The 21,520-nt window shown below is 40.6% G+C and overlaps 1 protein-coding gene across 1 annotated transcript in view; it reads left to right on the top strand.

The window, feature by feature from the left end:
• LOC116545671 (threonine--tRNA ligase 2, cytoplasmic-like) overlaps positions 1-21,520 on the top strand; it is a 65,621-nt gene that overhangs the window by 7,077 nt on the left and 37,024 nt on the right. Inside the window, exons 4-10 of the mRNA XM_032272208.1 lie at positions 2,520-2,643; positions 5,703-5,824; positions 9,257-9,374; positions 12,858-12,922; positions 14,472-14,550; positions 16,001-16,147; positions 17,040-17,138. Coding sequence (XP_032128099.1) covers positions 2,520-2,643; positions 5,703-5,824; positions 9,257-9,374; positions 12,858-12,922; positions 14,472-14,550; positions 16,001-16,147; positions 17,040-17,138 — 754 coding nt within the window. The remainder of the gene's footprint in view (positions 1-2,519; positions 2,644-5,702; positions 5,825-9,256; positions 9,375-12,857; positions 12,923-14,471; positions 14,551-16,000; positions 16,148-17,039; positions 17,139-21,520) is intronic.

The following is a 21,520-nucleotide window of genomic DNA, read 5'->3' as shown; positions in this document are numbered from 1 at the left end:
GAAGTGGCCTCTACTGTCTTAATGATGAGACACAGAAGTGTCACACATGACTTCTGCTTCGATCCATTGGCTCCAAACTTGGCCACGTGGCCACATCTAGCTGCAAGGAAGGCTGGAAAACTCTTTCTGTGGAAGAAGGTCAGAATGGGTTTGTGGAACACGTAGCCATCTATGACAGCCAGTAACAATGAAAAGAAAGTTTTACTTCATTAATAACATCTAACGTTTATTAAGTTCCTGTTATCGTATGTACACATGACAGAATCCTGAGTATAAATGTAGGGGGAAGGTCCTATAATCCCCATTTTATAGATAAGAAAACTGAGGCTTAGAGAAGCTGAGTAAATTATCCAGTATGTAAACCCAGGTTGGCCCTTCACCTGTGTCCTTCTAACAATAGTGTATTGCTGCTCAAGTTAATCACAGAAATGTTAATTAAAAGATAACATTGTAGACTGGGTGTGGTGGCTCACACCTGTAATCCCAGCACTTTGGGAGGGAGGTGGAGGTGGGCAGATGACTTGGGGTCAGGAGTTTGAGACCAGCCTGGCCAATATGGTGAAACCCTGTCTCTACTACAGATATAAAAAGTAGCTTGACATGGTGGCATGTGCCTGTAATCCCAGCTACTTGGGAGGTTGAGTCAGAAGAATCACTTGAACCTGGGAGGCAGAGGTTGCAGTGTGCCAACATCGTGCCATCGTACTCCAGCCTGGGTGACAGAGTAAGACTCTGTCTCAAAAAACCAAAATTATGTTGTAGAGTTGATACAGTTTAATAGTACCTAACATTATGAGAACTCAAAGACAAGATACCTTTGTAACTCTGCTGGTAGGAAAATTTTGCAATATATTCTGACAGAAATGACTAAAAATGTGTTTCCCTGGACCTAGCAGTTTTACTTCCAGAATTTTTCCCGAGAAAATAATTGAGTAAAATATATGTTTGAGAATGTTCATTGCAGCATTATTTTTCATTGCTGCTCGCCCTCCAAAGTACCCATAAAAATAATTAAAACACCTAGCAAATATTGGTTCCTCCGTGACTATTAAACATCATGTTTTGGAAGTCTGTCTCCTTTTAGGGAAAATGCTGTGATTTATTGTTAAGTTTAAGAAGTAGGTTATAAAATAACAATTATACTATTAAACATTTTTATTCCTATGTATTAAGTTAACATGGAAAGATATAAACAAAACATCAATGGTAATTTCTTGGTGATAGAATTATAGGTGATTTTTTTTCCTTTGTGTTTTCTGTGCTTTCCAGGTTTCCTTTCTTAACTTTTGGCCTCCCAGAATGTTAGGACTACAGGTGTGAGCCACTGTGCCCTGCCTTATAATTTCTTACAATAATTGTTTCCTTAAGTTAGAATGCTTTAGTTACTAAATTAAAGTGTGTTTGAAATAAATTGTTAATAGGCTGTTAAAAATTGGTCTACTTTATTTCAAAAAAATTTTAATTTTGTCAACAATTTTCAAGAAAATGTTATTTAAAAGATACACAAAATAAAGAGAGAGATCAGCACCTCATTAGAAGACCATCCTGGCCAACATGTTGAAACCCCATCTCTACTAAAAATACAAAAATTAGCTGAGCATGGTGGTACACACCTGTAATCCCGGCTAGTGGGGAGGCTGAGGCAGGAGAATGACTTGAACCTGGGTGATGGAGGTTGCAGTGAGCTGAGATTGCGCCACTGTACTCCAGCCTGGACGACAGAACGAGAATTCGTCACAAAAAAAAATAAAAAAAAAAAAAAAACAAAATAGGCAAAGGAAGTGGATAGTTTATAAAAGTAAAAATAACTTTTAAGCCTGAAACAAATTTAATAATTAAATCAAAACAACAATTTTCAGTGTCACAGTGACAAAGATTTTAAAAATCAGGGTCCATGGAAATGATGTGTTCAAATGACATTTATCAGAAATCTTTCAAAGGTACATCACCTTTGATCTAGTAATTTCAACTCTGTGGTTGTATTCCCAGAAATCAGTCACAGAAGTCACAAGATGCCTGTGTACAGTTGTCTGTGCGGTATACTCTATGAGAGCAAACATTAGGCTACCTCAGTGTGCAGCAGTGGAGGCTTCATTAATAAATACGATACTTCCAGGCTGCTTTGGAAGGCTATCTGAGGCATGGCAGAGAGAACACAAGCTGTACAATTCTGTTGGCATCTGCTTTTAAAGACACCACATATGTGTGGGTGGGGTGGATGGAGGTAGAAGAACCACTGGTTAGAAATGTACCAAAATGTTATGAGTAGTGATTTCTGATATTTATATGTGATTTTTATTTTATCCTGTGTGCTTTCTCAGTTTTCCATTTTTTTTTACAGTGAATGTATATTACTTTTCTACATAAAATAAATGTTACAAAACAAAAAGTATCTGTCCTGTTAGCTTACGTTTGTACTTTCTGTCCACTTAAAAAAGAACACCCTAGAAATTCTTTTAATTTTAAGGAGTCCCTGTAGCAATGATAAGGTTAACTCCCAAGTGGTTTTTCTCTTCTAGTCAGGAACTGGCGGAAAGCACAGTAGTAGCCAAAGTAAATGGTGAATTGTGGGACCTGGACCGCCCATTGGAAGGGGACTCTTCTCTTGAGTTGCTTCCGTTTGATAACGAGGAAGCCCAAGCTGTGAGTATTTAAAAATCAGATGGCCAAACTTTGGGTACTTATGCTATAAACTACATTATATAAGAAGCCACATATTGAAGTCAAGAACGTGGAGTTTTTTTTGGGGTTTCTGAGATTTAAAATTTGAATTTTGATGTTTAATGTTTGTGGCGTGAATATATACAAATACGTATCAGTTTTTAAAGTAGTCTACATTTTTCCTTCTTTCTTTTTCCTCCCCTCCCCTCCCCTCCCCTCCCCATCTTACTCTGTTGCCCGGGCTGGAGTGCAGTGGTACAATCATGGCTCACTGCAGCCTTGACCTCCCCTGGCCCAGGTGATCCTCCCACCTCACTGTCCCAGCTATCTGGGCCTACAGGTGTGCTTCACCATGCTCAGCTAATTTTTTGTATTTTCTGTAGAGACAGGGTTTTGCCATGTTGCCTGGTCTGGTCTCAAACCCCTGGCGCAAGCAATATGCCTGCTTCGGCTTCCCAAAATGCTAGGATTACAGGTGTGAGCCACTGTGCCAAGCCTTATCATTTCTTAAAATAATCGTTTCCTTAAGTTGGAATGCTTTGGTTATTAAATCAATGTGTGTTTTAATAGGCTGTTAAAAATGAGTCTACTTTATAATTTAACATGTACAGAAGAATTGGAAGAAATTACAAGACTCAAATATCCTTAAATGCTTAATATAATTTTCCATAAAAAATACCACATTTTCACATATATATGTGATATGATTTCTGACATGCATTGTCCCATTAACATTGCAGTCACCCTTCAGGCTCCATTATCTCCATAAAACCTAACTTATGGTTAGCTTAGGTTACAGTAATTGGAAGGCTTATGCTAAATTTCTTAATCTAAACTATAAGAACCATATTATAATTTTGTTTAAAACATGCAAAGTATAACCATTAAATATCTAAACAGTACAGTATTGATAAAACCATGTTTAAAAGTGATTTTCAAAAAGTTCAGTACTGTAGACTGAACTCACAACTCTCCAGCTATAGCTAGCCATACCTCAGTTTTTATGCAATTAGATATTGTACAAGAATTTTCAGTACATTCAACTGAAATTTTTGACTTTAACCCCAAAACGTATTTCTTCCCTCTTTGCCTAAGTCAGTGCACTACTCCACCACATATCCAGTTTCTCAACCTAGAACCTTGGAGGTTATGTGTGATTACTCCCCAACCCTCAGCTCTAATCTCCAGTGAGGGGTAAGCCCAATAGATTTTACTTCGTGACATAATCTAGAATCTGTCCACTTCTCTCTCACCATTGCCACCTCCTGAGAATCTGCACTCACCTTGTTAGAACACTACCAAGAAACTGCCTACCTGCTGTTTTGGCCCTCGCAGTCCATTCCCATTGAGCTATCAAATGATGTGTGCAAATGTAAATTTAATCATTTTTTTCTTAAAACCCTTGAATGTATCCCATTGCATTTGGAGTAAAATGCAAACTCCTCCCCAAGGCCTGCATGGTCCCGGGCCCTTCCTTTCTCAAGCTACGCTTTGTCCCATCCCCTACATGTTAGGCACACAAGCCTTCCTGTGTCCCTGTGAATGTAGGACGCTCACCATTTTTCTTTATTACAGAGCCCTTTTCACCTCCTTTTTTTTTTTTTGGGGACGGAGTTTCACTCTTGTTACCCAGGCTGGAGTGCAATGGCACGATCTCGGCTCACCGCAACCTCCGCCTCCTGGGTTCAGGCAATTCTCCTGCCTCAGCCTCCTGAGTAGCTGGGATTACAGGCATGCGCCACCATGCCCAGCTAATTTTTTGTGTTTTTAGTAGAGACGGGGTTTCACCATGTTAACCAGGATGGTCTCCATCTCTTGACCTCGTGATCCACCCGCCTCGGCCTCCCAAAGTGCTGGGATTATAGGCGTGAGCCACCGCGCCCAGCCTCACCTCCTTTTAAATACCCTTAACATCTTATAATTTTGCACTTCCAGGTTTGTTCATTGCCCGTGTCTTCCCCAATAGGCTGTAACTGTATGGGGGCCATGACTGTGTCTGCTTGTTTCACTATTGTATCCTCAGCACATAACACAGTAGGAGATTTGGGCTGATGCTAGCAGTCAGCCTGCCATCCTAGCAGCATTCAGAGGAGAAGTGCTCTGCCCTAAGGACTGACTCTCTGGGTCTGTCTGCAAATCATATCCCAGCCTATTGGTATGGGCTGGGATTGCATATAACTGCTCCATCATCTAACTACTTCTGCTCTGATTCATTTTATCAAACAGCTTTTTAATTGTAATTTCCTTTCTATTTAATAAAAGGAAGGAAATTGCTGACAGATGACTTGATTATCTTACTCCTTTGGTACCTATATTTATTTGGGGACTTTGGTTAGTTTCATTTTATCCATCAACTAAAATGAATTCCTTGGGAGCTCAAAACCATATAAACTTTTTGAACTTGGAGAACTGACAACCAGGCTTTGGACTGTGGTTAATTAACCCATGTTTACACACTCCTCAGGGGTCTCAGGCAGCCAGCAGATGTTCCCTGGCAACACTTTTTTCTTCCTGAGCCATCTTTCAAACTTCCATAGTCACATGCTCTTCAGCATGTGAAGACTGCTGTGGAGATGCAAAATCTTGTTAACTCTAGTGGTGTCATGAACACTTCAGTGCTCTGTATCCAGGTCAGAGAGGGTGCTCCTGGAGAAAAAGGAAGAGAGCTAGCATCTGGCACTCCTCAGTCTTCCTCCCACTCGGCTTCAATCAGGTTTGCACGCAGCTGCTTCGCTCGGTGTTCATCCTTCGTGGCTGACATACACAGAGGAAATGGGGTTGTAGCCGAGCTTTAGCCGCCGCTCTCAGCAGAGCAGCTTTGCACTGGCACTGAGCAAGTGGTTCTGGTGAAATTTAAGGGAGGGCTCAGAGAGCATTCTCTTCTAAGTGGGCATTGAAGATTTTCCTTTCAAATTGATTGTTGCTGCCCTTGGTCTTGCCATTTATCTACTTAAAATTTTCTGCTTGTTTATATCATTTTACTGCTAATTTTCCATGTCATACTTTTGGTAGCTAATGGCCTCTCTGTCCATGCCATGCAGGTGTACTGGCACTCCAGTGCTCACATTCTCGGGGAGGCCATGGAGCTTTACTATGGAGGCCATCTGTGCTATGGTCCGCCCATTGAAAATGGATTTTATTATGACATGTTCATTGAAGACAGGTAACACACCGGCTTCTGAATGCATGTGTTTCCATTTTATTGTTTTGTAATGGTTACATACTAGCTTAGTAACTATATACTGTTGGGCCTTACATAATGTGGGGTTATGGGCACTGGCACCCATGCAGTTGAAAATCCGAGTGCAACTTGTGACTCCCCCCTAAACTTAACTACTAATAGCCTGTTGTTAGCTAGAAGCCTTAATGGAAACATAAACAGTTGAGTACCACATACTTTGTATGTTATGTGTATTATATACTATAGTCTTAAAACAAGCTGTAGAACAGAGATTTTAAGAAAATTGTAAAGAAGAGGAAATACATTTACCATTCATTTGGTGGAAGTGGATCATCATAAAGCTCTTCATCTTCATGTTGAGTAGGCTGGTGAGGAAGTAGAGGGGTTGGTCTTGCTGTCTCAGGGGTGGCAGAGGCAGAATAAAATCCACATGTAAGTGGACCCATGCAGCTCTAGCCTTTGTTGTTCAAGGGTCAACCATATTGCATAATATGATCATAGATTGGTTGACCAATTTTGAAAATTATTTTTTAGTTTAGAAATGGTCTAAACCATTTTAATTTTAAAATAAAAATTATTTTTAGTTAACTCTAGTTTAGGCCGGGCCCGGTGGCTCACGCCTGTAATCCAAGCACTTTGGAGGCCAAGGCGGGCAGATCACCCAAGGTGGGAGTTCAAGACCAGCCTGACCAACATGGTGAAACCCCGTCTTAAAAAAAAAGAAAAATAGACCGGGCGCGGTGGCTCAAGCCTGTAATCCCAGCACTTTGGGAGGCCGAGGCGGGTGGATCACGAGGTCAAGAGATCGAGACCATCCTGGTCAACATGGTGAAACCCCGTCTCTACTAAAACTACAAAACATTAGCTGGGCATGGTGGCGCGTGCCTGTAATCCCAGCTACTCAGGAGGCTGAGGCAGGAGAATTGCCTGAACCCAGGAGGCGGAGGTTGCGGTGAGCCGAGATCGCGCCATTGCACTCCAGCCTGGGCAACAAGAGCAAAACTCGGTCTCAAAAAAAATAAAAAATAAAAAAAATAAATAAATAAAAATAAAAAAAACCTCTAGTTTAGATTCAAGAGACACCTCTAAAATTGTTTTCTTTTTGTCTCCAGAAGAATATGATATGCTATTTATCTAATCTGGGACTTGCTAGAGCATGGTATTAATTAAGACCAGAATCGAAAGCTTAATTCCTAGAGAGAAGTTAGTTTAATTCACACCATGGTAATTAAGGGCACCATTAACCTCAGCCAAACATCTCACACAGTTGAATGCCAGACAGGGATGGTTCACAGAGCCTCACATTCCATAGACCTGTGCTTGACTCATTAGCAAACAGCCTGCCCCGTCCACTTCCTGCCCTGAATTCCTCATAGCTCTTAAGGGTATCTCCAGCTGCCAAAACTGAAACCTCTGATCCTTCTACTTCCTCGCTACTCCTCACCACCAACCCACCATCCAGCTGTTTAGTCCAGTTCTGCCAATTTTATCTCCTAAATAGTTATCCTGCCCCCCTCTCCTCACTTCTGCCTTAATTTAGCCCCATGACATCTCTGGCCTGGATAACTATGGTGCATTTTGTCTTTACCTTCTCCTGTGAGATGCTTAATGACCTCCCCAACCAAGCACTCAACGCTCTGTAGCTGCTGCTTACAGACTGAACCACTGTTACTCACAACCGTGAACTGTGTTTACCTACAACACTTCTGATCTCAAAGTCTCAAAGGTGTGGATTTTTTTCTACATCAACAGCCAGGCTCTAACTCTCTGGATACCAACTTGGTGTCTAGTGATTCAACTCAATTCTGGCACTACCCTGAGTTAGTGCTGGTCACCCAGGGCAAGGGCTCAGTCCCACAAGACTGCCCCCAATTCAGATATCCCCTGGAAGTCTGGGCCTTCCATGCTTTTGACTTACAGGCTGCAAATCAGGAGTTCCTATGACCCCATCATTGGGTTCCATAATTTGCTAGAATGGCTCATAGAACTCAAGGAGGCAGTTTACTTACCTTACCAGTTTACTATAATGGATGTTACAAAGGATAGAGGTGAACAGCCTGATGGAAGAGATGCTTATGGTGAGGTGTGCGGGAGGGACACAGATATTTCATGCATCTCTGGGTGCCATGCCGCAAACACCTGGATGTGTTCAACAACCTAGAAACTCTCTGAATCTCGTTGTTTAGGGATTTTTATGGAGGTTTCATTATAGAGGCACAATTGATTAAATCATTGACCGTTGGTGATAATCCTATCTCTAACCCCTCTTCTCTCCCTGAAGGAGGCAGGTGGGGGCACTGAAAGTCCCAACCCTTTAATCATGCCTTGGTCTTTCTGGTGACACGTTCCCATTCTGAAGCTACCTAGGGGACCTAACCGTCAGTCATTCATTAGCACACAAAAGACACTCGTATCAATCCAGAGATTTTAGGATCTTAAAAACCCTGTGCCAGAAACTTGGACAAAGACCAAATATATGTTTCTTAGCGTATCACAGTATCACATCCAGTTTGTCTCTTGTTACCAGTTTTCATTCAACAAGATGCTTTTGCTGCCTGCTGTGTGCTCTGTGCTTGGTGCTGGTGATTCAGCAGTGAAGGAATCAGTCTGTCCTTATGGTGCTAACAGTCTGGTTGCGGGAAGATAGCAAATGCATGAGCAGCCATCTGCTGCCAGGTGGTGATGAGCATAAGAATGTCAGCCAGGTGTGGGAGGTGTGTCCCTTGACAGGCAGGTGGGCGGGAAGGGGCAAGTGCCATTGATACAGACAGTGGAGTGGAGAGATGGAGCAAGCCCTGAGGATGGGGTACTTACGACATCTGCAGGGAGAAGGTTCCAGGCCTCTGAGGGACTGTCCTGGGGTGGGGATATGTGTGGCTTGTTTGAGGAGTTGCAAGGAAGCCAGTGTGGCAGGAGGGAGTGAGCACTGACTAGGGGGTGACTGAAAGGAAGTCAGTCCGTGCATAGTGGAGACTGAGTGCTGCTGGAGCACCACAATTCTGCAGTCCACACACCTTTCCCAGCCTTGGTTCCATGGCCAGTGAGGGCAGGGACATGATGAGTACTCCTTCTGGCTCCTGAGCAAAACCAAAATGTGTGAAGGATAAGGAAGACAGCATAGAAGAACAGGCCTCCAAGCAACTCACAGTTCACCTGGTGTCTTCTAGCAGGGTTTCCTGCTCACTTTGCAGTGGAGGAGAAATGAGGCAGGTTGTGGCAGCTGTTGATGCACCACTCTCCCTCTTTGAGACCCAGGAGTAGCAACTGTATGAAGCTTGACTTTCTGAAGTCCTGGAACAATAAGACACCAGATTCAAGTTAGAAAATGCATCACGGATGAAGTATCAGGACAAAGGAAAGAGGGAATGTGTCATGTCTGGAAGGTCGATGTCAATACTGTGCTCTTCCTTTTAGAGCAGTGTCCAGCACAGAATTGTCAGCCCTGGAGAACATCTGTAAAGCCATCATAAAAGAAAAGCAACCTTTTGAAAGACTTGAAGTCAGCAAGGAAATCCTCCTGGAAATGTTTAAGGTAACTTTGGGAAACTCTCAGACTGCTTACTAGGAATATTAAAAATCAGTGTAGACTAGCTTCAACACCTTCCCCCATATAGTTAGCTGTTGCTCACCAAATTGTTCTAATTCTGTTAAGCTACTGTGAGGTAGTTACCAGTTGCTTGATATGACATTTCCCTCCCCGTCTATTTCCTGAAATTTGAGGACAAACTAGGCAGGTAAAGGGCCAGGCAAATAATTTTCATGTGTTTGTTTATAAATATGATTAATTCTGAATACTGTGATATCTGGTTCCTAAATTCCATAATATATATAATCCCATATAAAATGCTGCCTTTTTCTCTTTTCTTTGGGAGTTTTCTGTTAACTTTTTTTTTTTCAAATTTTAACCTAGAGTAACCTGTATAAAACAATAACTTTCTCTCTCTATTTTTTTGACCAATGTACTAAAATATATTCCTGGTTTTCTGTTTTAAAACATATATATTGGAGAAAACATACGTTTTGTTTGTTTTTTTTTGTTTTTTTTAGATGGAGTCTCACTCTGTCTCCCCAGCTGGAGTGCAGTGGCACTGTCTTAACTCACTGCATCTTCTGCCTCCTGGGTTCAAGTGATTGTCTTGCCTCAGTCCCTCAGCTGGGACTACAGGCATGCACCGCCATGCCCGGCCAATTTTTGTGTCTTTTTAGTAGAGATGAAGTTTTGCCATGTTGGCCAAGCTGGTCTTGAATTCCTGACCTCAAGTGACCTACCTGCCTCAGCCTCCCAAAGCGCTGGGATTACAGGTGTGAACCATCATGCCTAGCGAAAAACATACATTTTTAAAACATAGTATTGTTATTTTTGTGGGCTTGAATAAAAAAATAGAGTTGGTTTTGGTAAAAAGTTGCAGTTACTTTTTTTTGTGCAGTAAAATATATAACATATAAAATTTACCATTTAATCATTTTTAAGTATAGAGTTCTGTGGCATTAAGTACATTTACAATGTTGTCAAACCTCTAGGCACTTTATATCAGTGGAATCATGACAATATTTGTCCTTTTGTGACTGGCTTGTTTCACTCAGCAAAATGTCCTCAAGATTCATCCATGTTTTAGCATGCGTCAGAATCTCCTTCCTTTATAAGGTTGCATGATATTCCATTGTATGGATAGACCACATTTTGTTTATTTATTCATCCATCTATAGGCACTTGGGTTGCTTCTACCTTTGGCTACTGTTGTGAACCATGCCTCTGTGAACCTGGGTGTGTAAAGTTCTGTTTGAGTCTCTTCTTTACTTCTTTTGGGAATATACTTAGAAGTGGAATTGCTAGATCCTATGGCAATTCTGCTTTTCAGTTTTTGAGAACTTGCCATACTATTTGATGCAGTGGCTTTACCATTTTACAGTTCTACCAGTGATGCACAAGGGTTCCAGGTTTTCCACATCCTCGCCAACATTTGTTTTATTTATTTTTTTCATAGACATCCTAATGGTTGTGAAGTGGTATCTCATTGGAGTTTTGGTTTGATTTGCATTTCTCTAATGACTTAGTAATGTTGAGCATCTTAATGTGCTTATTGGCCATTGGATATTTTCTTTTTTTTTTTTTTTTTTGTTTTGAGACAGAGTTTCACTCTTGTTACCCAGGCTGGAGTGCAATGGCGCGATCTCGGCTCACCGCAACCTCCGCCTCCTGGGTTCAGGCAATTCTCCTGCCTCAGCCTCCTGAGTAGCTGGGATTACAGGCACGCGCCACCATGCCCAGCTGATTTTTTGTAGTTTTAGTAGAGACGGGGTTTCACCATGTTGACCAGGATGGTCTCAATCTCTTGACCTCGTGATCCACCCGCCTCGGCCTCCCAAAGTGCTGGGATTACAGGCGTGAGCCACCGTGCCCGGCTGGATATTTTCTTGAAGAAATATCTTTGGAGAAATGTCTATTCAGGTCTTTTGCCTATTATTATCATTATTATTATTTTTAGACGTAGTCTCATTCTGTTGCCCAGGCTGGAGTGCAGTGGTGCAATCTTGGCTCACTGCAACCCCTGCCTCCTGGGTTCGAGCACTTCTCCTGCCTCAGCCTCCTGAGTAGCTGGGATTACAGGTGCATACCACCATGCCTGGCTAATTTTTGTATTTTTAGTAGAAACAAGATTTCACCATGTTGGTCAGGCTGGTCTCAAACTCCTGACCTTGTCATCCATCTGCTTTGTCCTTCCAAAGTGCTGAGATTACAGGCATGAGCCACTGTGCCCAGCCTTTTGCCCATTTTGAATCAGGTTTTTTGTATTTGAGTTATGAGAGTTCTTGATTTATTCTGAATATCCATTTCTTAACAGATACGTGATTTGCAAAGTTTTTAAAAATTCTGTGGGTTGCCTTTTTTGCAGCTACTTTTAAGAACTAAACACAGTCTTTGTTAAGGAAAATGATTTGTTGTGAATATGTAGGTATAAAACAGCTAAATCATACAGATATGGGTTTTTCTCCTTTAAGCAGTTATTTAATATAAAGTGCCTTGGATATTGTGATAATAGTGATGAAAGCAGAAAAGAAAGGAAAAGGAGAAAAACCCTTAGTTTTATAAATGTATCAGCATTACTATAAACGTTACTTTTGTTTTTATACAAATTAACAATATAGCTGTGTCCTTATCAGAATTTTATTGATTTATTTAATGTAGTTAAAATCAGATCTTCTAGAACAGTACTGTCCAATAGGAACATAATGGAATCCACAAATCTGAGCCATGTGTGTAACCTTAAATTTTATGGCAGCTACATTTTCAAAGTAAAAGAAAGTTGCAATTAATTTTAACAAAATTTTTAACCCAATATGTAAAAAGTATCATTTCAACTGTAACCAGTATAAAGAATGATTAATGAATGATTTTATTCTTCTTTTCACAGTATTATACTTCCAAAGCCCACTGTGTTTTATACTCTCTGCACACCTTCTTTCAAATTAATGACAGTTGAGGCCGGGGGTGGTGGCTTGCACCTGTAATCCCAGCACTTTGGGAGGCTGAGGCAGGCGGATTACTTGAGGTCAGGAGTTTGAGACCAGCCTGGCCAACATAGTGAAATCCTGTCTCTACTAAAAACAAAAAATTAGCCAGGTGTGATGGTATGCGCCTGTAATCCCAACTACTTGGGAGGCTGAGGCAGAATCGCTTGAACCCGAGAGGCGGACATTGCAGTGAGCTGAGATGGCATTACTATACTCCAGCCTGGGTGAGGGAGTGAGACTGCCTCAAAAAAAACCCCGAAAAAACAAAAAACAAATTAGTGGCATTTGAAATGCCCAATAGCCACGTGGCTTGTGTCTTCCTTACTGGACAGTATAGCTTAAGGCTGTAAGCCATAAGCTTAAGGCTTATAGCTGTTTGTATACCTTGTGTCTTAGTACCTAGAACATCAGTAGATGCCCTTTCAATGTTTCTTGAAAAAAGTAGAGTTGTTTTCTTCATTTAAACATTTTGTGTAATGTGTAAATATGTTTTTCTTTGTAGTACAATAAATTTAAATGCCGCATTCTGAATGAGAAGGTTAACACTGCAACTACCACCGTGTACAGGTTTGTGTCCACACATGTTAAACGCTGCTCAGTAGTAAACTTGAAGGTGTTAGCAGTAGAGGCAGAGTTTGTTCTCTGGTTGGAGTTCTATTTTTCAAGCTGTGTAGTTGATATTATACTTTAGTTAGGATCCTCAAAATGCTTTCACTAAAGAGAAATTATTTTCTTTGTTTTAGTAATCAGGATGGTACTGAGACCCATATTTTATTGTCTGGGTGTCAGCTATAACAGGATTTTTCTCCATGTGGGTGATACTGTTGGGAAAGGAGTTTCCATTCCATCCTTCCACATTAATCAGAATGGGGACCATTCCAGGGCATCTCCTTAGCAATGATTCTCTGCCTAGTACATACTCTCCAGTGTCCAGGTGTAGAAGAGTCTGCCCCATTGTCCAGAGTCCAAATGTAGCAACCTTCATGTGTTAGTAGCATATTCGTGATAAGACCAAAAGAAAATACTGGGAAACAAAGGCAGAATCAAATGTAAGAGGAGGCAAGTGAAATTAATACCAGAATCACTTAGTTCTGTTCGTTTAACCTCAGGTTCCTGAACTCCTTTTTATTTTTCTGTGTTTATATGCCTTATATGTAATTGCTATTCCCCTTTCTGTGTGTTCCGACCATCTGGGTGCTGCTGGGACCCTCACAGTACCGGCTTAGAAGACCTGGTATTTATTTAATTACAACCACAGATATTCTCCCTCGGGGTACTTATTTTCCACAGTCAAGGACTTATGGTTCTCTGGTTTAATTGTACTGTAAGTAAAATCATATCCCCTTTGTGCAAAGCTATGCACAGTGCATTCCTTAATTTATAATATGAACTCAATGCCATTTCATATTGATGTGGAATGCCATGTTTATCTTTTTTGGTATTATCCAGTGACCTCATAAAGTTTTATTATTTGTTGTTTATAATTCAAATAAATGTTAGTATAACCATTTTAAAATTTAAAAATAAATGAAAATATAGAAAACAGGCTAAGTTTTAAATTTCTGGCTTCTAATGCTTGAGTTGTTGGGGTTTAGAACCTTACTTAGGTCAACATTGACACTTTTTGTAGTTTTCCAATTTGAATGACTTGTATTTAATTTTTGAAAAAACGTTAAAGCTTTTGTGGCTTTCTATTTAAAGGTTAGAGTATTGAAGGCTTTCGTGCTAATTCGACATTCCTTCCTTTCATCTGAGTTTTACTTAGAAGCTCTCTCCCTAGAGAACAATACACAAAGACTGGCCATTGAAAGAGATGACATTTTTGTGTTTGCTGGGCCATAAGCCAGTCCCTTTTTGTATTTGTTGTAATTTTTAAGTTTCTAATCAGTGAATTGCATGGTTTCTTTCAGAAGATGTTCTGCGGTTTTTGAATCTAGAGGGCACAGTGGACTCTGAGGCTAGATGAATTGCCTCTCTACTTCACCCTAAATTAAAAATGGCCTTGCCACATATAAATAAGTGAAACTCTACCTAAAATATAGGATATTATGGCTTATCATGAATAGTCCAAAAAACTGTAACTGTGCCTGAGCATGTCTTAAATATTTCGTTATAGGTGTGGTCCATTAATTGACCTTTGCAAAGGTCCACATGTAAGACACACTGGAAAAATTAAAACCATCAAAATTTTTAAGGTAAGGATTGATTTTTTTTTGAATACAGCAAACTTAAGGGGCACTAGATATTAAGGGATTTCAGTCATATCTTTTGTCGTCTGAACATCATATTTGAAAATATTTCATTCTTATTTGACTAAAACTAATGAAATAATTTAGAATTTTGATAATTAGAATACTATAGGTAGCTTTTGTTTATCATTTTATCTTATTGCGAGTGTTGTAACATTTCTTTGTCATACAGTATTCTATTTTATTTATATATTTATTTATCTGAGATGGAGTCTTGCTCTGTTGCCCAGGCTGGAGTGTAGTGGTGTGATCTTGGCTCACTGCAACCTCTGCCTCCCAGATTCAAGCGATTCTGCCTCAGCCTCCTGAGTAGCTGGGATTACAGCCACGCCTGGCTAATTTTTGTATTTTTAGTTGAGATGGGGTTTTGCCACGTTGGTCAGTCTGGTCTCAAACTTTTGACCTCAGGTGATCCGCCTGCCTCGGCCTTCCAATGTGCTGGGATTGTAGGTGTAGACCACCGCACCTGGCCTTTTTCATATGCTATTTTAAAACATTGTTCTGTATACTGTGGTTTTCTTGAATTGCCCTGAAGTAAGCAAGAATATTTGTCTGCATGTGAAAGTAATATACTGCCAAAAAAAGAAAACAGCAGAAGGGGATATGATGGTGTAATGGAGAAAACGTTGCTCTGGGATTTAGGAGGCACAGGACTGACTTGGCGGTCCCAGCCTTTCTGGGCTTTGGTTTTCTTACAGATAAAATGGGGGGCTGGCTAGTGGCACTGTTCTTAATCATGGACCGTAGGTCAGCAAGACCAACTTTACTTCCCTGCACCTACCTTGTATTCTGCCCTGTCCTTGGGGATCATGATTGTTGCTTAGCCTTCCCTCCTTTCCATGCGCTCTCACTGTCATTTTTAGAATCCATAGCAGACTCTACATAATTTACTGATTAATATATAATTTGGGCTGGGAAGGTTTAGTTAGAATCCATTTTAATGTTCTCAGCACTACAGAAAGTCTTCTGTAAGTAAGCTTTGTTGATTTTGTTTATTTGTTTGATTTTGAGACAAGGTCTTGCTTTGTCACCCAGGCTGGAGTACAGTGGCACAAACACTGCTCAATGCAGCCTCAACCTTCTTGAGGATTGTGCAAGCAATCCTCTTGCCTCAGTCCCCCAAGTAGCTGAGACTACAGGCGTCTGCCATTGTGCCTGGCTAATTTTTGTGTTTTCTGTAGAGATGGTTTTGCCATGTTGTCCAGGCTGGCCTCAAACTCCTGGGCTCAAATGATCTTACCATCTTGGCCTCCCAAAGTGCTGGGATTATAGGCATGAGCCACTGTGCCGGGCTGCTTTGTTGATGTTATAGTGGAAAATTGCATTCATATTTAAGAGCAGTTTTAGTTACAATAGAATGTTTGATATATTTACCAAAATTCTGTTTGATATTTAGAATTCTTCAACATATTGGGAGGGCAATCCTGAAATGGAAACATTGCAGAGGATCTATGGAATATCCTTCCCTGATAACAAGATGATGAGAAACTGGGAAAAGTTCCAAGAGGAAGCAAAGAACAGAGATCACAGAAAGATTGGGAAGGTATGCCCCACATCTTAATCGCTAGGGAGATGTAATCGCAAGCCAACATAGGAATGTTTCTGTCTCACAAAACTCAGTTGCTTTAAAAATAAGATTTCTTCTTCTTCTCACCCATCTGTTTTGCTGGCACTCACATTCTGCTGCAGAATTCTTTCATTCTAATACCCCAGATGTCTTCTAACCTCTTTCTCCTATAACTTATATTAAATTATAAAAATTGCACCCTTCTCTTATTTTTGTCATGATATAAAAATAAAGTTGTTTTTTTATATTCTGTGCACTTGATGCATCCATTGTATCTGTGAAACAGAGCAGCATGTAGAAGGAAAAAATGAGATTGGAAAGCAGCTAGGCCTGAACTTTAGGCCCAGTCCTTGTTGCACTCAAGCTGTGTTAGACGATGAGCAAGGTGTTCACCCATGAAGCTCCATGTCTTCGTCTTCCTTAGTGGGTAGCCTTGCAGGGTAGATGTGAAGACAGATACCTGATGATGGTGCATAGTACGGGGCAGGTTCTCAGTAAGTGACAGCCATGATGATGATGATCATCACCTAAAGCCCACCTCCTGCAATGAACTTTTTGGTCTTTTTTACATGTTGTCTCCCCATGAGTGCCATACTCCAAGTGTGCCAAGTAAAAAAAATTACCAGAAAATAGCAGATGGTGACGTAAAGCTAAGTTCAAAGCTAACTCGCCATAAATATGGATGGAAATTTTACTATGCTATTACATATATTTAGATATAAGTATTGAATGGCCTTGGAATGTCTATTACTAGAGAAGATGGAAGTAACTGAGTATTATGTGTTTTATTCCCAGCATATCATGTCTGTGCAGTAAATATTAAGCCACAACAGATGTCATTTGAAATGCAATTATTGTTTCAATCTAGGAACAAGAACTTTTCTTTTTCCATGATTTGAGTCCTGGAAGCTGTTTTTTCCTTCCCAGAGGAGCCTTCATTTATAATACACTTGTGGATTTCATACGAGTAAGTTGACTTTAAAATATTTTATTCTTATTCAATTCCAGTTTACATTTTACTATTTTCTCTTGTAATAAAATGGTCAAACATCTCCACTAATTTTACTTTGGTAATGTTAATAAGAAGTTTGAGGTTAAAAGTGAGGTACTGGCTGGGCGCGGTGGTGCACATCTGTAATTCCAGCACTTTGGGAGGCCAAGGTGGGCAGATCACCTGAGGTCAGGAGTTCAAGACCAGCCTGGCCAACATGGTGAAACCCCGTTTCTACTAAAAATATAAAAATTAGCTGAGTGTGGTGGTGCATGCCTGTAAACCCAGCTACTCAGGAGGGTGAGGCAGGAGAATTGCTTGAACCTGGGAAGCAGAGGTTGCAGTGAGTTGGGATCGTGCCACTGCACTCCAGGACAGAGCAAGACTCTGTCTCAAAAAAAAATAAATAAATAAAATAAAAAGTGAGATAACAGATTGTACCTTCTAATAACAACGTGGAGATAATTTCTGTTTTCCCTGAATACATTCCTGGATTTCAGAAAATTCACTTTTTGTCCATATAAGTTTCTAAAGCATGTAGATACAAAGGCAAGCATTAGACTAAGTGTGGTGCTCCCTGTGAAAAAGAAGAAGGGAGAAAGTGTCTTCTCTGGCACAGAGTGTTGAACCGTGAAGCATTGCTTCTCCAAAACTGGTCCATGGGCCACTGGTGCTTCCCTTTGCCTAAAGCCTGACTCCCAGGTGATTTGGCAGCTCCAGAGGAAAGAGGAAAAAACCAACAGTATAAATATCTACTTGTAATACAAGTTCATAAATGGGAAAGTCATTAGAATTTACATGGTGAGGACTGTGTAGATACTGTTCAGAGGTGATCCAGGTCGGCTACTAGGATTACATTTCCATTCTTGCACCGTTTTGTCTTTACTATAATCATTACCTAAATTTTTCGTTTACTTAGTTTTTTATGTGCCTACCACTAATTCATCCTCAGGTTTCTCTCAGAAAACTACAAATCTCCTTGCAACGTATTCTGCAACGATTCAGGTAATTGCTCAGTAAATTTTTTTTCAAATTTGGTCCTCTCACTTCAGAATTCACTTGCTACTAAGATTCTTGGAAACTGATGTCTTAGAACTTATTTTCATCATCTTGGCCTCTTTCCTCTTGTCTCTTCCTATGCTGAGTCCTGTTTCCTGGTCCCTACCTGTCTCTTCTTTGCTTATATTTAGTTCTCATTTGGGGATCACTTTCTTGAGTAACTTTCTAAGAAAAGAGTATATGTGGCCTTTGCTGGTTATTCTCTGTTTGCTTCACTAGTCTTGTTCTCCTTCCTTTCCTTCTTGTGCTGTGCCCCTGGAGGCTGACCTCTATAGATTCTATCACTTGGGGTACATATCTTTCAGTAGGGACTGGCCAATGTGAGGCAGTGGTAGGAGATCAGAGGGCAGGGGGAGAGACTTGAAGAATCACTGAAAATTATCAGAGATTTAGATTTAGGCAGGTGGTGATGACCACCACAGCTGCTGATTTGGATGTGCTGTCTTTTCTGGAAAATCAACATGGCCCCCGGCACCCTGTATTCTCAAATTGGGAGTACAATAGATGAAGAATGAACAGAAAGCCTTTACGGTGGCGTTAAGGGGATCTCTTTTTTTTTTTATAGATGCAAGACAGACGTGGCTGATGATCAGGACCAGGGCTTGATTGTGTGGGTCACCAAATTGTAAAGGCATTTAAATACACAAACCAAGTGATCCCTTATTCTAAGGTAAGGGTACTGGTTGGGAAGGCATGGGTCCCTGAGGCTTGGAATGGGAATATTTGAGAGACACAGACGATGCTGAGAGCTTTGAATTTCTAGGTACCCTTGTCTGAAGGAATTGGCTTTACCAAGAATTAAAACCTGCAAGGGAACTCAGCTGTTTTTTTCCATTGGTTTTTTTGTTAAATGGTCATGTCTCTTCCCATATCTAGTAATATTATATGCCGGATACTGTATTTAATATAAGTGTAGAGGCTCTAGATGATGTTTTCTCCCACTGGACCATTCACCCCCTGCCAGTATTAAAGACTGATCACTCAGTTCAATCAGAGATTGCACTGGGTTAGGGCTGGCTTTCATTTTAATAAAATTCAACCAACTTTTGATTCCTGTTTCTAGGCCATGACCCTGTTGGGTTTCCAATTGACAGGCTGGTAGATCTGTGTCTTTTTAGTCCCATAGGACTGTAGGGAAGTCCATTCTGCTCTCCAATGTATTCTGTTCTTGAGTAACAAATAATTCCAAGTCTCATCTAATTACTGCATTGGCTCAAAAATCCAGTAAAATGTTAAATGAATCAGGCCTAGATGCATATGAGGCTCCTCAGGTGCAGTTTCTTGGGAATGCATCATTAAGTACATTTCCTCTACATCTTAAGACCTGTGAACTAAAGACACAAATTGTCTACCAGCCACCTTATCCATTACAAAATGGTGCTAGAGGAAAAGATTGCAGTAGATAGTCTCATTCAAAAAGGAGTAGGGGAGAGTAGGAGGCACACAGTAGCCACCATCTGTAGAAATTCTGGTATTTACCAGTTATCACTGCCCCAGGGTCAAAAGATACGCTTTGATCAAGATCCAGTTTTGTTCTGCCTGGCTGTGATTCTGCCCTCTGAGACATCCTTTCTCTTCCATAAGAAATGGCCCATGTGTATTTTGGGGTAGCTTTCTTAGTATTCTCAACCTGATACCTTCCTGTAAAATGCTGGGGGTGGTCCAAAGCCCTCATTTCATTTTGTGCTGTCTTTCAATTCTAAGCTAGTACAATTCCTTTAAAAACGTTGTGTGGCCTTTTATATAAATTTATCATCAACATGGTTAGATAGAAGCCACATCCACATCTTTCTAACACAGATCCTGCTTTTACCTAGGAGGCTACTGTGAGACAACAGTACACTGCAGTCTTCAAAGCCTTTGTGTTTAACCGAGAGGGTCTACAAAGCGCACTCCTGACTTTTAGAAGCCTTACTAGGTGCACTTACAGAAGATCATTTTGAGGTCTTCACAGAGTGTCTTACAACCCCGCTCTTAAGACCTTTACCCTAAGGCTGTGCTTTGATGATTATAATCTGAATTTGATCTTTGTACTGAAGCTTTGTGAGTGTTTTTTTGGGACAGTCTAAGGAAAAGAACGTTTTATTTTTGAACCTAGCAGGTCCTGGTGACTGTATTTTCTCTAAACTTGGCTCAAAAAGTTAATTAGTTTCACCTTTGGTTTATACCTCTCTTCTTATATTTTACTCTAGGCAGCCAGAAATTGGTTGTCACTTCTACCTTCTGCCAGGACTTCTCCCCAGCTAAGTTCATGGTTCTTTGGGTACTCTTTCTGTTTTCCGTGTTACCTCTGGTGACAGTGTTACCCACCATCTGTTTCTGGCACCTCGTAATAAGAATCCCTTTTAGCTTCTGCCCACTACCTGGCCCTAAAGCTACATCTTTTAGGTTATTGTTAGGTCAACTGAAGAATCAGGAGGTTCATAAAATTGGAAAGGAGAGCTTCATTTCTTTTGAGGTGTTGCAGTCTGGTATCCTGCAGGCTGGGAAGCATAGCTTCTGGCAGAAACCAGAAGCAGGCATTTCGAGGGAGGGAAAAGACAGGAATTTATGCTGATGAAGTTGGCTAAGTATAAATATTTAACAGGTTGTAAGCTATGAATATTCACAAAGGGGACATGTACATACATAGTAAGCAAATATGCATGTTACATGCATCCCTTGTTCACTTTGGGGTAGAGACTTAATGTGTTAAAATTGGGCTGTATAACCAAAAGGTCAAATGGAGGACACAGGCATCCCATGTGCAGCTTTCGTAAACCAACCAGAACCAGTACATGGTTAGTGGTCTCTTATCAGGAAGGAATGCTAGTCAGTTGTGTAAATCAGTGGTGGAGCAAGTCTTTTGAAGGGGCTTGTTTCTTTTTAACTCTTAGGAATGAAAGCCTAATGGTGGTTAGTGAGGGAGTGGGTATAAATAGGTGTGCCCAACCTCCTGTCACTGCCAGTAACTCAGTTTTTAAGGTTTCTCTGGGGTCCCCTTGTCCAAGAGGGTGTCTGTTCAGTCAGTTGGGGAGCTTAAGATTTTATTTTTATTTCTTAGTTATAGCAGTACCTACATCCAGTTTGAAATTCTGTTTGGGATGGCTGTTGCAGCATAGCCAAGCATCTTAGAAATTAATAGTTTGAAACTGCCATTTCATCATTACTGTCTTTCATAGTTCCAGATTTTAGACTCATCTGGCTGGTTCTTGGATTGGGTCCTTTACATGACTATATTCAGGTAGAGTCTCATGCCGGGGTTATTGATTGATGTGTAAGTTACATTGATTAAAATGCACAGATCTGAAGCACGCAGC

The sequence above is a fragment of the Sapajus apella genome, unplaced genomic scaffold (assembly GCF_009761245.1).
Source record: "Sapajus apella isolate SASKATOON/1434 unplaced genomic scaffold, GSC_monkey_1.0 scaffold330, whole genome shotgun sequence".
Taxonomy (NCBI): domain Eukaryota; kingdom Metazoa; phylum Chordata; class Mammalia; order Primates; family Cebidae; genus Sapajus; species Sapajus apella.
This window is presented reverse-complemented; position numbering and strand designations above follow the sequence as displayed.